The following is a 15,144-nucleotide window of genomic DNA, read 5'->3' as shown; positions in this document are numbered from 1 at the left end:
TATAGGAATCTGAACCCCCCTTCCGAAGCTAAGGGATAGGCTCTATTGCGTTGATATTGAATAATATCCCTTTGTAGTTTGAGTTTTTTCCTGTGAACAATAGTGGCTACGTGTCTTGTCACCCTGGGATGGATAATATTCAAAATGTGTAAAGAAAATTGTAAATCAGGGTGTTTAATGATTTCTGCATATGGTACTTGAATGTCCTTACTGATTTGTAATAATCTAAGTTTGTTATGGTCTATGAGTGCTCTAATTACAATGAGACCAGTTGTATTATACAAAGTGACAAGTTCCCTATATAAAGCAGAGTCCTTAGAGATGTTGTTAGGGAACTTTGTAATACGTACAATTAGGAGCACTATTTCTCTGCTTAAACAGCAGGAAAGATAAAAGTTATCATATTGTAAATTTTTTAAAATAAAAAACTGTATTTCCAAATCAAAATTCTTCTGCTTTAGGTGGATACTAGCAGACGAATGTTTAACAGTAAAGAATTCCGTTGAATTCTGTGCATTGAAAACTTCTGTAAAAGGGTTGTCAGTATTGTCTGTATTGATGAAGGACAGCAAATTCTCTGAGGTCAAGTGATATGACTGTGCAGGAGTTATGGTTGGTTGTGAAATACTGAGTGGAACAGCTCGAGTAGACTCAACCTGATGCTGCAACTGAAAGGATGAGTTATTAGCCTCAGATACACTCGCTAATTTCTAATAATGTAACTGTTCCCTTGATGAATTTGAGCAGCACTGTACAGAATACTAACAATGTCAACGCTTATCATTCTGCCAGTATTTCTAACAACACAGCAGTTTCTTCGATGGGTCTTGGTAGCGCTACTAACACAACAGTTCCATTGACGGATTTGAGCAGCACTGTACAAAGTATGAACGTTGTCAACGCTTATCATTCTGCTAGTATTTCCACCAACACAGCTGTTCCTTCGATGGGTCTTGTCAGCGCTATTCATAATTTTAATGGTGCCAACATTAGCTTATCTACTAATGTTTCCACTACTTCAACAGTTACGTCTTCAACTGCCAATAACTCTACTTTCAACCAGAACATTACTTCCTCCTATCGTGTTGTGCCTGCTGTTCCTAATTTTACTCCAGAGATGGCCAAACACTTGGATACGGGCATTCAATTAAGGTATTTACTTAATAATTCTTTTGCGACTGGCCCTGAATACTGTTCAGCTACAGCAGCGTTTCCTGCCTCTAACTTGAACTGCACGCTTAGTTCGTTAACGGCTGCTGCTACAGTTATTCCCGCCTCATCTTCGCTTGTTACACAGCGTCAGGTTTCTGATGCTGTCATTACAAGAGCTGCTTCGAACATTTATATTAATGTTGCACCTAATACACAACATGATAACTTGCAACTACCTTCTACATTTACCAGGAATAATTACTTAACTTATTCAAGTGTATCTGAGGCTAATAAATCCTTTCAGTTGCAGCATCAGGTTGAGTCTACTCGAGCTGTTCCACTCGGTATTTCACAACCGACCATTACTCCTGTACAGTTTCAGCATCAGGATGGGTCTACACGAGCTGTTCCACTCAGTATTTCACAACCAACCATAACTGCTGCACAGTCATATCACTTGACCTCAGAGAATTTGCTGTCCTTCTTCAATACAGACAATATTGACAACCCTTTTACAGAAGTTTTCAAGGCACAGAATTCAACGGAATACTTTACTGTTAAACATTCGTCTGCTAGTATCCACCTAAAGCAGAAGATTTTTGATTTGGAAAGACTGTTTTTTATTTTTAAAAATTTACAATATGATAACTTTTATCTTTCCTGCTGTTTAAGCAGAGAAATAGTGCCCCTAGGATTACGTATTACAAAGTTCCCTAACATCTCTAAGGACTCTGCTTTATATAGGGAACTTGTCACTTTGTATAATACTAAGAAATGCCAAAGTGAAAAGCACTCGAAAGTACCAATAAATCCAAAGAGAGTGCAGTGAGCCAAAAACGGGAAACCCAAAAGTGGAAATCCACTCAATTTAATAAAAAACAGGTACACATACCCTTTAATAAAGGTGATCTAACTAGGATTTTGAAGCAATATTAGAAAATGAAGTTAGAAAATCACAGGATCAAAATTGAAATAAACAATATTTTCAATCTTAGTAAAGAAGAAAACGATGTATTGAATGAGTTAAGAAATAACCATCAAGTAAGAATTATGAAACCAGACAAGGGAGGGGGAATAGTTATTATGGACAATATATTGTATGAAGGAAAATGAATTCAATATTGAGGGATGAAAAGAAATATGTAATTGTTTCCAGAAATTAAGTGAATGTGGCTTACCAACACATAGATATGATGTTACAAGATTTTATGTGTGAAAATGTAATAGATAATAATATTCTTAAATTTCTATATGTAAGTAAGCCTAGGATAGCAACTATTTTTGGTATTCCCAAAATCCATAAAAACTTGATAGATCCACCCCTCAGGCCTATTGTGTCTGCGGAGGGTTCTAAAACTTTACCATTGGCAAAATATGTGGATTTGAAAACTAAGCATATATGGGTAAACAATAAAACCATCCTAAAAGACTCTTGGGATTTCCTAAAGGAACTTGCACCCGATCTTTACAGAGATGAATTATTGTTTATTACTATAGATATAGTAGATTTATTCTCAAGTATTCCACATTATAAGGGCATGGAAATGTTTGAAGAAAGTGTTTTCCTAGACAAAGTATTGACACAGAATGAATAAATAGTAACTGTAGCACTCATGGAGACAATACTGAAATATAACCTTCTTATATTTGATGGTGAATATTTTCAGCAAAAACAAGGTGTCTCCATGGGGGCAGCATGTGCACCCACATATGCTAATATAGTGTTATCTAAACGGGAAGAGAAATTCATTTTAAATTCTATATTTCAAAATTGTTGGATATTATATCGAAGATTTTTAGATGACATAGTCATCTCATGGACTGGGGGACAAGACAAATTTGTAGAATTTATGGAATACTTAAACAAAACTACTAATTTTCTGAGGTTTACATACAATATCAGTTCTGATGTGTTACAATATCTAGATGTGGAAGTTTATAAAATTAATCAAAAATATGAAACCAGGGTGTTTAGAAAAGACACCCAAGTTAATTCCTTCCTACATTATGAAAGCGCCCATCCCCTACATTGTAAAAGAAATTTAGTAAAGGGGCAATTTGTAAGGGGCTCTAGAATGTCTAGTTTGGATGTAGATTTTTTAAAGGAATGCAATAAGTTAGAAAAAATGTTTCTAGATAGAGGGTACCCCAAAATTTTTGTGGAAAAAAATAAGAAAGGAAGTTGAAAAAGGTAGGTTGGATAGGTTCAAACCTGTCAAAGGCATGGGGTACAATATTAATATGCAAGATGAATGTGATAACACATCAGAGGTGTTTCAAAAAAGCTTGGTGATAGAATATAATTCCTCTAATTGTAATGTGAGGGACATATTACAGAGAGAGTGGAATAAATTATTATCACTTACTGATATTGAGGAAATAACAAAGATAAGTCCAAAAGTAATATACAAAAATTCTCAAAGTATAAGGAATATGATGGAAAGGACAGGATTTAATTCAACATTAGTAAGTAATAGAAGGACAGGAAAGTACAGTTTTGTACCTACCATAAATGTAGATGTCCGATAGGCATGCATCTGCAGTCCTAACATATGGGTTGTCCTGCCTCAGGCAGCCCTTCGGTTGGCCGGATTCCAAAGTCTGGGTCTGGCCTCGGCTGATGTCGCACTTCACCTGACGTCATAGCTGCTGTGTATTGGGTATAAAGGCATCAGCCGACGCCATTTTCCTCAGTGTTTCTTGCCCCAGATGCCAGGTGCCCTCTAGGAAGGCTAAATTTGGATAAATGCAAATAATTCCAAACAGTAGAGAGCAAACAATAAGAGAATATATATACATATATACAAACAAATACACCATAATAGATTCCCCCAGCTAGCTAAAAGGGGGGTAAATACCCTAGGAATACCACAGAGGGGAAGGAGGGTAGGTAATCCTGACTGCAGATGCATGCCTATCGGACATCTACATTTATGGTAGGTACAAAACTGTACTGTGTCCTTCAAGGATGCATCTGCAGTCCTAACATATGGGTAGAATACCATAGCCAAACTGGGGGAGGAGGCACTAAGCTAAAGATGGTGTAGTTAAGATCCCTTGCAAAACAGCAGTTGCAAAACCTGCTCGGGATCTGGAGTATAAGGGAAGATTATAATGCTTGGCAAATGTATGCATGGAGCTCCAAGTAGCAGCTTCTAAAATGTCTTTGGTAGCCACTCCTCGTAGGAAAGCTGTAGTGGTGGCTGTAGCTCTTGTGGAGTGAGGCCTGATATTTTCTGGAGTTGCCTTTCCATGAAAAGAGTAGCAAAATCTAATGCAATTTCCTATCCATTTTGAGATTGTCTGTTTTGAAATTGCTTTTCCTTGCATTCCTGTTGCATATGCTACCAGAAGCTGGTCAGTTTTCCTGTTGGTCTTAGTTCTGTCCAGATAGTAGCGTAATTGTCTGTGTACATCCAAGGTATGTAGTAGTCTTTCCCCCCTGTTCTGTGGGTTGGGGAAGAATGTAGGTAAATGAATCGCTTGGTTCAATGATACTCTGGAGACCACTTTTGGCATAAAAGTAGGGTTAGTTCTCAGAGACACTCTATCCTGATGGAAGATAAGGAAGGGCTGTACCGCCATTAATGCCTGTAACTCAGATACCCTTCTTGCTGAAGTGATTGCAAGCAGGAAAGCAGTTTTCCAAGATAAGAACTGTAAGTCTGCTGTTGCTGCTGGTTCAAAAGGGGGAAGTGTTAACTTTTCCAGCACAAAGTTGAGATCCCATGTAGGCAAAGGTGGTTTCCTTGGAGGCTTTACATTTTTGATTCCTCTCGAACTGTCTAAGTAGAGGATGAGAGAAGACTGGAGGATCCATGTTGTATTCTGCTGAAATTGCTGATGCATGAATCTTAATGGAGGAGTAGGACAGGCCATTGTGGAACAGTTCTGCTAAGTATTCCAGGATGTTTGCTATGTTTGCCAATGATACATTCTCCCCTTTTGCTGCACTCCAAATGAGGTATCTTTTCCATTTGGCTGAGTAAGTCCTCCTTGTGGAGGGTCTGCGAGCCTCCAGGATAATGTCCTTAACCCTCTGAGATAAATCTGGGTTATTTTGTTTAATGCAATATTCCAAGCAGCTAGCTGTAGTGTTTTCAAGTTTGGATGTATGATCTTGTAGTTGTTCTGTGTTAGAAGTAAAGGACATAGAGGTAGAGGCTATGCATGTGTCCGAGACATGCTCCTCAGTAGCGGGTACCAATGTTGCCTCGGCCAGTCTGGAGCTATCAGGATTATCCTTGGCTGATCCTCTTTGATCTTCAGTAGGACTTTGTACATCAAAGGAAGAGGTGGGAATGCATATGCTATCAGGTTTTCCCAGCTGAAGGAAAGGGAGTCCACCCTCCAAGCAAGTGGGTGGTATGCTCTTGTGCAGAATTTCTTCAATTGGTGGTTGTGTGGGGAGGCGAACAGGTCTATCTCTGGTAGTCCCCATTTCTTTGTTATGGTTTTGAAGATATCTGGATGTAGCATCCATTCGTGAGCATCCATGGTAGTTCTGCTTAAGGTGCCTGCTAGTGAATTTTCTTTTCTTGGTACAAATCTGGCCTGGAGTTGAATGTTGAAGTTCAGAGCCACATTCCACAGATCCACTGCCATCCGGCATAGAGGATACGAGTGTGTACCTCCCTGTTTGTTGATGTACCACATGACTGTGGTGTTGTCCGTCCTTATCAGCAGGTGACCCTGTTGAAGGAATGGTCTGAATGCCTGGATTGCATGTTTCACTGCCAGCATCTCCTTTTGATTTATGTGTAGATTCAGCTGGTCTTGTGTCCATAGGCCTTGTATACACTTGTCCACCATGTGCGCCCCCCAGCCTAGGTCTGAGGCGTCCGTGGTGATGGTCTGGCTTGGCTGAGGTTTGTGGAAGGGCAATCCTCGGTTCAGCTGACAGGCCTGAGCCCACCACAGGAATTCTTGCTTCAGGCATGGAATTATTGGAATCTGGGCTTCTAGACTGTGCTTGTGTTGAGACCATACATTCCTTAGGTACCATTGCAACTTTCTCATATGCAGTCTGGCATGCGGAATCAATATTATGCAGGATGCCATGTAACCCAGGGCTTGCAGGACTTTCCTTGCAGTAAGCTGAGTCTGTGTTGTTAATGCCATGAAATAGAGTGGTAGTTGCTTTTGTTTTTCTTCTGTGAGAAAGGCCATCTGAGTTGATGTGTCCAGTTCTGCACCCAAGAATGTTATCCTTTGGGATGGTTCCAGTCTTGACTTTTGCATGTTGACTGTGTATCCCAAGGCTTGCAGCAGTTGTATAACCTTTTCTAAATCTTTTGTTAACTTTGTCTTGTTGTCCGCTTGTATTAGGCAGTCGCCCAGGTATGGGTAAATTTGAATTCCCTGAAGCCTGCAATGAGCAATTACTGATGCCAGGCATTTCGTGAATACTCTGGGCGCAGTAGATAAGCCAAAGGGCAATGCTGAGAATTGATAATGCTCTGATCCTGCAAGAAATCTGAGGTGTCTTCTGCAATCTGGTCGTATAGGGACGTGCAGGTATGCCTCCTTGAGATCTAGAGTCACCAGCCAAGACTCCTTGCCCAGCATGGGAAGAAGTTGCTGTAAGGTCAGCATTTTGAATTTTGGAACAATGAGGTATGTGTTCAGAGCGGACAGGTCGAGAATAGGCCTCCATTGATTTTCTTTTCTTGGTACAAGGAAAAGTCTGGAGTAAAATCCTTGTCCTTGTTCCATAGGGTACCTTTTCTATAGCTCTCATCCTTAGTAGGTTGTTGATTTGTCTTAGAGCGTTTGTTTTTTGGCTTGGTGGTAGGTTTGGCATTCCTCTCTTTTTGGTAGAGTGTGGAAGTGAAACCTGTAGCCTTTGTCTATTGTTTGTAAAGTCCATTTGTCTCCTGTAATGTAATGCCAGTTTACGGAAAATAAGGCTAGTTTTCCGCCCAAGGGTGCTTCCAGTTGTTCCCTGGTAGGCGGAATCAGAGCCAAGTCATTGTGTCTGTCCTGTGGAAGTGGTTGTAGCTGAATCTGTGGCAGTACTTCTCTGGTTGTTAGGCTGCCACTGACTTCCCCTGTAGGCACCCCTGGAATGACCTCTGCCTCTTGAGCGTCTATTTCTGCCTCTTTGTGCTCTGGAGGTGTCTGGAAAGGACCAATTCTTCGAAGGCCAATTTCTGCTAAACCTCGGAGGTTGGACCTGTAAGAAATCCTTGACTGTTTGGACAGATTTTGCTTTTTCTTCCACCTTCTTTAGAACCTGCTGTGCAGGGGAGCCAAACAAACTTTGTTTCTCCATAGGAGCATCTAGAAGCTTTGACTTAACATGGTCTGGTAAGGATTGCTCTTTTAACCAGGCATGCCTTCTAATCACTGTTCCAGTCATAGCTGATCTAAAGGAAGCCTCCAGTGCATCATAGCCACATTTTAAGAAATGGTTACTGACCTGCTGAGAGTTATGTACCAAATCCTGAAGGGGCTTACGGTCTATAGGTTCAGGAGAGGACAGTTTTTTATTTAGCTAGTCTAACAAAAATTCCTGGTACTGAATCATGTGGAATTGACAGTTTAAGGCCCTGGCCGAAAGAGTAGCAGAAGTATAAACCTTTTTACCCCATCTCTCTAATGCTCTAGATTCCCTTTCAGAGGGGAGAGGGTTTTTGGCAGAGGCAGCTGCTACAGCTTTGGGGCCCTGTGAAATGGTTTCAGGATCTGCAACAGGAGCCTTATACAAATGGTAGTGTGTGTCCGGGACCCTGTAATATCTGTCAGGCTTGGCAGGGGCCGGAGGGAGAGAATCAGGGGCAGTACAGGCATCATTATATGCATCATCTACAACTGTTAATACTGGAGGAATGGCTAAAGGCCTATGCTGTGGTAAATGTAAAAAAGTCCTTAGCCTTTTCCTTGAATCTGAAAAATCCTGGCCCTGCCATTGAAAATGTTCCCTCATAGCATGCAAGGTTTCCCCAAAAGAAAATTCTTCAGGAGGAGAAGCAGAAGGAATGGAGTCTTCTGCATCAGAATCCTCATAGGGAGAATATGGACCTTCCTGACGGTCTGAAATATAGGAGTCATCCGAGGAGTAGTCTGAAGAAACAGGTTCCGGGGGTTCAGTTCTATGCCTCTTATCTGGAGGGGGATGAGAGGCCCTGTCTGGATGAGGTTGGGATCCCCTGATCAAAGAAATGAGATCCTCAGCCAGGCTGAGCATTTGGGAACTAGAGGTAGGCCTGTGTGAGGGGGTTTTAGCAGGTAAGGCCTTAGAAGATTTAGCTGCTTTAGCCCTGGAAAAGGCCTTGATAGACATAGAAGCAGGGGGTCTAGCAGCTCCACGTGCAGGGGTAGTTATGTCTAAAGGAATAGTATCTGATATATCCCGGTTGCCTGCTTCAGCAGGGGTAATTTCAGTAGCAGATTCGGCCATGCTCTGTGAGGCCTCGGCTATCGGAGGCATGCTTTCGGCCGAAGGAGGAACCGAGGACTCGGTTTCAGCCGAAACCGAGACACTCGCGGTTGGCCTAACCGTGGTTTCAGCCGAAACCGTGGACCGCGAGTGTCGGTCCTTTTCCTTACGCTTTTTCGCTAATTGTGAAGTCGGAGTCTCCGACGGCATTTTGTATGCAAAGGCGGGACCAAAAAACTCCTCAGCAAACTCCGACCGACGTCTAAGCGTCCGTCGGTTGAAGGAAGCACAGGCTAGACAAGCTGATACGTCGTGGTCTGGGCCTAAACAAGGAAGGCAGTAAGAGTGGAAATCCTTATGAGGTATTTGTTTCCCACAAGTTAAATAATTATTTACTTTGTCTGACATCGGCTGAGGCAAGAAAGAGTCCCCAACGGGGTACTCAGCTTTTTAGAAGTCTTCGGTAGTAGAAATCTCTGGATCTGACCGACCGGCACTTGCGAACAGCTTCTGCTTCGGGCACCACGTGGCAAGAAAGACTGAGGAAAATGGCGTCGGCTGATGCCTTTATACCCAATACACAGCAGCTATGACGTCGGGTGAAGTGCGACATCAGCCGAGGCCAGACCCAGAGTTTGGAATCCGGCCGACCGAAGGGCTGCCTGAGGCAGGACAACGCATATGTTAGGACTGCAGATGCATCCTTGAAGGACATCATTTAAATGTGGAAGATGCAACCAATGCCCTTATATTATGAATAAAGGGGAAATTTACTTGGAAAGCAGGAAGAGATGGATTAGAAGTAGGGGCCTTTATGGTTGTGATACTAGAGGGGTAGTATACCTTGTAATATGCCAAAAATGTCAGTCATTCTATGTAGGTAAAGCATTAAGGAAAAGAATATATGAGCATACCTACGACATTAATAAAGCAAAAGAAACTAATGCACTTTATAAACATTCTAGGGGCTGTGTGGGATTTAATTTTCATTTTTTGTACTAGAACAGATTAAGCAGGATATTAGAGGGGGTCCATGGGAGGATATTTTAGAGAGCAAAGAATTATGGTGGCAAGTTAATCTACATGCAGGGAAAAAAACAGGTCTTAATGATTTTTTAACCATATTACCATTGTTGAAATTAAGAGCTAACAAAATTTAATGGTAATTATGAATTTTGACACCAGAGGGAGCCATCCATTATGATTTTTTTTAACACAAGTTTTAACAGACAAGTTTTTGACATATATTTAGTAATTTATTTATATATTAAAGTATGGTAAGGTATATGTGTATATATATGTTCTTATTAAGTTTTAACAATTTTTGAATAGTAAATTAAAGTATGAACAAATCTTATGTTTTTATTATGAATATTCGTGAACCCAGAATTTATTTTGGTTAGCCCATTTAAATGGATTTAAAGTGATTTTATTGGTTAATTAACATTAATTAATGTATTTAAAGGTTTAATGGTTTGGGAAGTATGTATCTGATGAAGTCCAAGTGCAAAGGACGAAAACGCACACTGAATTTGTTTGTGTAAAAGCGTTTATGCTTTTTGGATGATGTTGGTCTTTTTTTATTAAACTGAGTGGATTTCCACTTTTGGGTTTCTCGATTTTGGCTCACTGCACTCTTTTTGGATTTATTGATACTTTCGAGTGCTTTTCACTTTGGTATTTCTTAGTTACTTTTGTCATTATAGTAACACCAACTACACTGGTTTCTTAAGGGAATGTTGGGACAAACTGATGTTACTAAAATCTGTACTTGCAAGACATCTAGAGTTGTATACATGGCTTCCTGCGAGGCATGTTAAGCCTTCTATATAGGCAAAACTAAAAATGCCTTTTATAAGAGTATTTGTCAGCACTTGTATAGTATTCAGAAAGGTGATTGTACAAGTGCACTTGCAAGACACTCCTTGATCTGTGAGGGATTTACAAGTTACCTTTTTTGTATTAGAACAAGTGCAGACATCTATTTACTGTGGTGAATGGGAAAACAGAACTGTGGGTTTGGTTCTCCACAGTTCTGAAGAAGTCTAGATAAGACGAAAGCGCTTAACTGTGGATTAATGTCGTTAAATTTAGAGTATTTTGTTTCTGGCTGTCTAACTGGTGATTTTTGGCGGTTACTGGACTTTTATCTACTGGTCTTAGTTTTGGTCAGTTTTTTACTTTGGTTGAATGTATATTTTACTGTTGTCATTCTCTCGAGCACTCTGTGACAATGGGACTTCCCAGGTGGACATTCCTGGTAAACATATGTAAGCAAGGAAATAAATCATTGCACCTTAGCTCCTGGGATATTTGTTGGGGCTCATTAGTGGTGCCAGACGCTCAGTTATACTGCAATGAGGTCCAAACCGGTTACCTGTTTTGGGAGCCTGCACAGGTTTACCTTTGTTAAGTTCAGAGCTTTTTTGTCTGACAGGAGGTACCTACCATTTACTCTCTCCTTTAATAACTTACGAATAATGTTGACACTCATGACGAGGACACGACACCCATGAGGGGACACTCTTTGCTAAGTGCTCACATATACAAATATGTAGGTACTTGGGTGGCCAAGTGCTCTTTATACAGCATGGCCAGTTTCTTCAGTTAGATTTACGCTTTTCAACTACTGTTCAGGTTTTTCTCTACAGGAAACATGCATCAAGAAGTTTTCCTTGATATTTCTCCAAATCCTGCTGTTCTGAGGAGTTTAAACAATGCACTCCAGTTCATAGCTTTGGGGTTCTCTCCTGTAATCAGGGCAGGTCTGTCAGGTGCTTTAAAAGTCCACTTAACTGTTTGCTGCGGGACATCAGCTGGTTTGTTGACTCGCTCAGTGCTAATCTGCTCCATGTTTTGCGGAAGTAATAAGCTCCTACTTATGGATGAGGAGGAAATGCCAGTTTGTCTTGGCTATGCAGCCCTTTGCTAGTTAGACAAGGTCTTGCAGCTGTCTCTGCCAGTCTGGAGGCTGTCCATCTTTCTGGCATACCTCTCAACTATTCAGATTTTCGTTGAATATCTAGATTTTTACCTCATATTTTTGGTCTGTTCTTCAAAAAAAATGTGGTTTTCTGACAAATCACTGAAGACTGAAATCACTAAAGTCTGCATGGTAATTTAGTAATTTACATTTGTTTACCAGGAAAGCCTGACTGGGTCAAATGCAAATCCATTTTCAGCAGAGAAACGAGGAGAAAAGCTCCATACATCAATATGAAAAAAAAGTACAATGAAAGAGAATAAATTATAATATTTTTCCTAGTAGGATAACTTAATACAGATTATGCTTTTTGACAAATAATAGCAAAACATTTTTTTTACCCTGAAATATTACTGCAATAAATATTCAGCTTGATTAAGAAAATAGGTCCAAACATACCTGACTATTCATATCTGAAGAATCATAACTGCAACAAGGATGAGTGTCTACAACATGTTCCATGCCTTCTTCGTCCCACATATAGGTTCCATCAGAGCTATCCGATGGAGAAAGCTCAATAGAACAAGCCGCAGGAAATTCCAGCTTGGCAGAACACAGATCGCTCCCAGAACTGAAATGCAAGTCTCCCAGTTCTCTTTGCAGCACTGGTTAAAACAACACACAATACTTTTAACAGCACAAAATATATAATTTACAAGTGCAAGACATCTGCATTACAGCAATGACAATCTACACCTAATGTACTGAGAAACAAAGAAATGTAAAAGTTAAGTACTCACCACAAACTATGCATCCGTGTTGTCCATTTTCATTCTTCCTCAATGGATGGGTATCATATCCAACCTTGGATCTGACTCAGCTGCTTTTCTTGCAGACTCTAGATCAACTCTCAAGCTCCTCCCATACCCATAATGCCCCTTACTACTACTACTTTACCTCAGAACAAGTTTGCTGTCACTATAATCTACCCAAGCAAAAGGGGTATAACAAGAGGAAGAATAGCACAGGGGCTCAAACAGGAACAGTGATTACAAATCACAAACTTTATCAGGTCACTACCAAAGGGTAGGTGAGGGGGATGGAGGGAGAGTTGAGGAAGAATAAAAATGGATAACACAGATACATAGTCATGGTGATTACATAACTTTTATACCTGATGATGTCATTTTTCATTCATTACTCAACGGATTGGACAGAGTCCCCCAGCTACAACCCTGGGAGGCCCTCATGCTAGGGCTCATGCCGAGTACCACAGAACCAAAGGCAGCCCTATTTCTGGAGATGATATCCAACTTATAATGAGCCATTAAAGTATGAGCATTGGACCATGTGGCTGCAGCACAATCATCATCAATGGAAGCTCCAGCCTAGAAAGCAGTAGATGTGGCCATAGATCTAGAAGACTGAGCATTTGGATATCCTGCCAAAGGTAAACCTTTCAAGGAGTAAACATATGAAGTACAATCTGAAATCCATTTAGCTAGGGTTACTTTAGAAATAGGCTTCTCCAATTTGTTATGGGCAAAGGAAACAGAGTTGGTCAGTTTTTGGAAATTCTCCATTCTATGGAGATAAAAACCAAGCTATGTACACCCAAAAGATGAAACATGTATTCTCCTTTACTGGAAATTTTTGTAAAGAAGACTGTCCAATTTATGGCCTTACTGATGCTCATTTCAGAAGCTATATTTGGTAAGAAAGATGAACTAGTACATAAAGTGACTGTCTTTACCGAAAATCATATAAGGTGGATTTGAAGAGTGTTTGGTGTTCAGAAACTCACCTGGTGGAAGTTAACAGCCACAAGGAAGATCGTTTTCCAACAGAGAAATTTCTGGTCAGATTTAGCCGAAGGCTCCGGAGGAGGCTGACCCAACCTTTGTAATACAACTGTGAGATCCCAAGGTGGAGTAGGGTCTTTAATTGGAGGTCTAAGTAGAAAAGTGCCTTTAAGGAACGCTTTACATAGTCTGCTTGAAGTTAGAGGAGAAGCATAATCTCCAGTGTGAAAATTAGAGATGGCTGCTAGGTGAACCTTGATGGTGGAAAAACTAGCAGCCCCTTGAAAAATAGTTTCCAGGAAATCCAAATCAGCAGGAATGGGAATGGTAAAGGGATTCAGTTGTCTTTGCTGTGCCCAGATGGAGAATCTTTTCCATTTACTCTTGTATAGTTTCCTAGCTGCAGGTTTCTGGGAAGATATTAATATTTGGTGAACTGAAGAAGAATGCCTAGACTGTCTAGCCATAATAGGAACTGCAGAAGCCATGTGGTCATCTTGAGGCCTGGAATATCAGGGTAAGCAATCCCTGAGGGATGAGATACCAGATCTGTACTTGGGTCCAATGTCCAAGGAGGAAATAGAAGGTTAGAACACAGGAAGGGAAACCAAACTTGCTGAGGTCAGAAAAGGGCAATGATGATAACCATGCTCTTCAACCATATCGCTTTCTGAAGAAATTTGTGGATTAGTGGTAGGGGAGAGTAAGTGTACAGGAAACCGGAGGGCCAAATGTAGACTAGAGCATCTCTCTCTGACTCCCCTGAGGGAGAATTAGGGCAAAAAACCTGCTGCACTTGTTATTGAAAGGCGAGGCAGAGAGACTGCAGTAAGGTTGACCCCATGTGCGGAAGACCCTTTTCGTCACTGCATGACTGAGAGATCACGCGTGAGGCATCAGGATAATTCTTCTGAGCGTGTCTGCTAGACCACGGGATTTCTCCGGTATATGGGTTGCTACCAGAAAACGTCTGGAAGAGATTGCCTCTGCCAGATTTTCACTGCTTCTCAGCAAAGGTAGGACCTGATTCCCCTCTGTTTGTTGATGTACCATACCACTGACATATTGTCCTCTGGATTGCAATTGTCCCTACAGGAAGAGAGTTCTGAAAGGTCGGCAACGCTCTCATCTCTATGACATTTATACGCAGATTGATCTCTTCTAGAGACCAAATGCCTTTAACAGTCCACCCCAAGAAATGCCCCCATCCCAACTTGGAGGTCTCCGTGGTCAGTGTGGCTTTTAGGGGAAGAAGGATAAAGGGCCATCCCTGAAAAACATTGTTGGACTGGATCCACCAAAGTTGGGAATCCCTGCAAACTTAGGAAAGCTTCAAAAAATTATTCAGTGGATGTTGAAGAATTGACCATTGTACTGCCATAGTTCACTGGAGAATTCATATATGAGTAGTGGATATTAGAGTAATCGCTGCAGCCATCAAACCTAAGGCCTAGAGTACCAGTTTTGCTGGAGGAGAAGAATGTGATAAGATCGGACTGACATGAATTCTCAAAGTACGAATTCTAATTTGTGGTAGAAAGGCCAACAGATTAAGTGTCCAGGCAAGCTCCTATGAAGTCCAAGACTTGAAATGGCTGAAGATGAGACTGACACATGGTAAGTAATCCCTGGTTTCCTCTAGCAGATGCCTGGTTGGAGCAGTAAGGAGCCAGTTGTCCAAATAAGAAAACTCTCTGAATCTGTGCAGTCTGAGATGAGCTGCTACAACTGCCATGCACTTGGTAAACACCCTGGGGGCTGTGGTGAGACCAAAAGGCAGAGCTTTGAACAGATAATGACTGGCCCCTAGCTGAAAGTTTAAGTACCTCAAAGAACTTCTGCTCATTTTGACAAGATAGTACACATCCTGGAGGTCTATGGAGCAC

The 15,144-nt window shown here is 41.1% G+C and overlaps 1 protein-coding gene across 5 annotated transcripts in view; it reads right to left on the bottom strand.

The window, feature by feature from the left end:
* CCSER2 (coiled-coil serine rich protein 2) overlaps positions 1-15,144 on the bottom strand; it is a 1,462,971-nt gene that overhangs the window by 1,046,307 nt on the left and 401,520 nt on the right. For all 5 annotated transcript variants that reach the window (XM_044056871.1, XM_044056872.1, XM_044056868.1 and 2 more), the window contains exon 3: positions 11,916-12,121. In XM_044056871.1, coding sequence (XP_043912806.1) covers positions 11,916-12,121 — 206 coding nt within the window. The remainder of the gene's footprint in view (positions 1-11,915; positions 12,122-15,144) is intronic.

The sequence above is a fragment of the Protopterus annectens genome, chromosome 14.part0, assembly GCF_019279795.1.
Source record: "Protopterus annectens isolate FY-2018-M chromosome 14.part0, PAN1.0, whole genome shotgun sequence".
Classification (NCBI taxonomy): Eukaryota; Metazoa; Chordata; order Ceratodontiformes; family Protopteridae; genus Protopterus; species Protopterus annectens.
The sequence above is the reverse complement of the archived record's forward strand: the minus strand, read 5'-3'. Positions and strand labels throughout refer to the sequence as shown.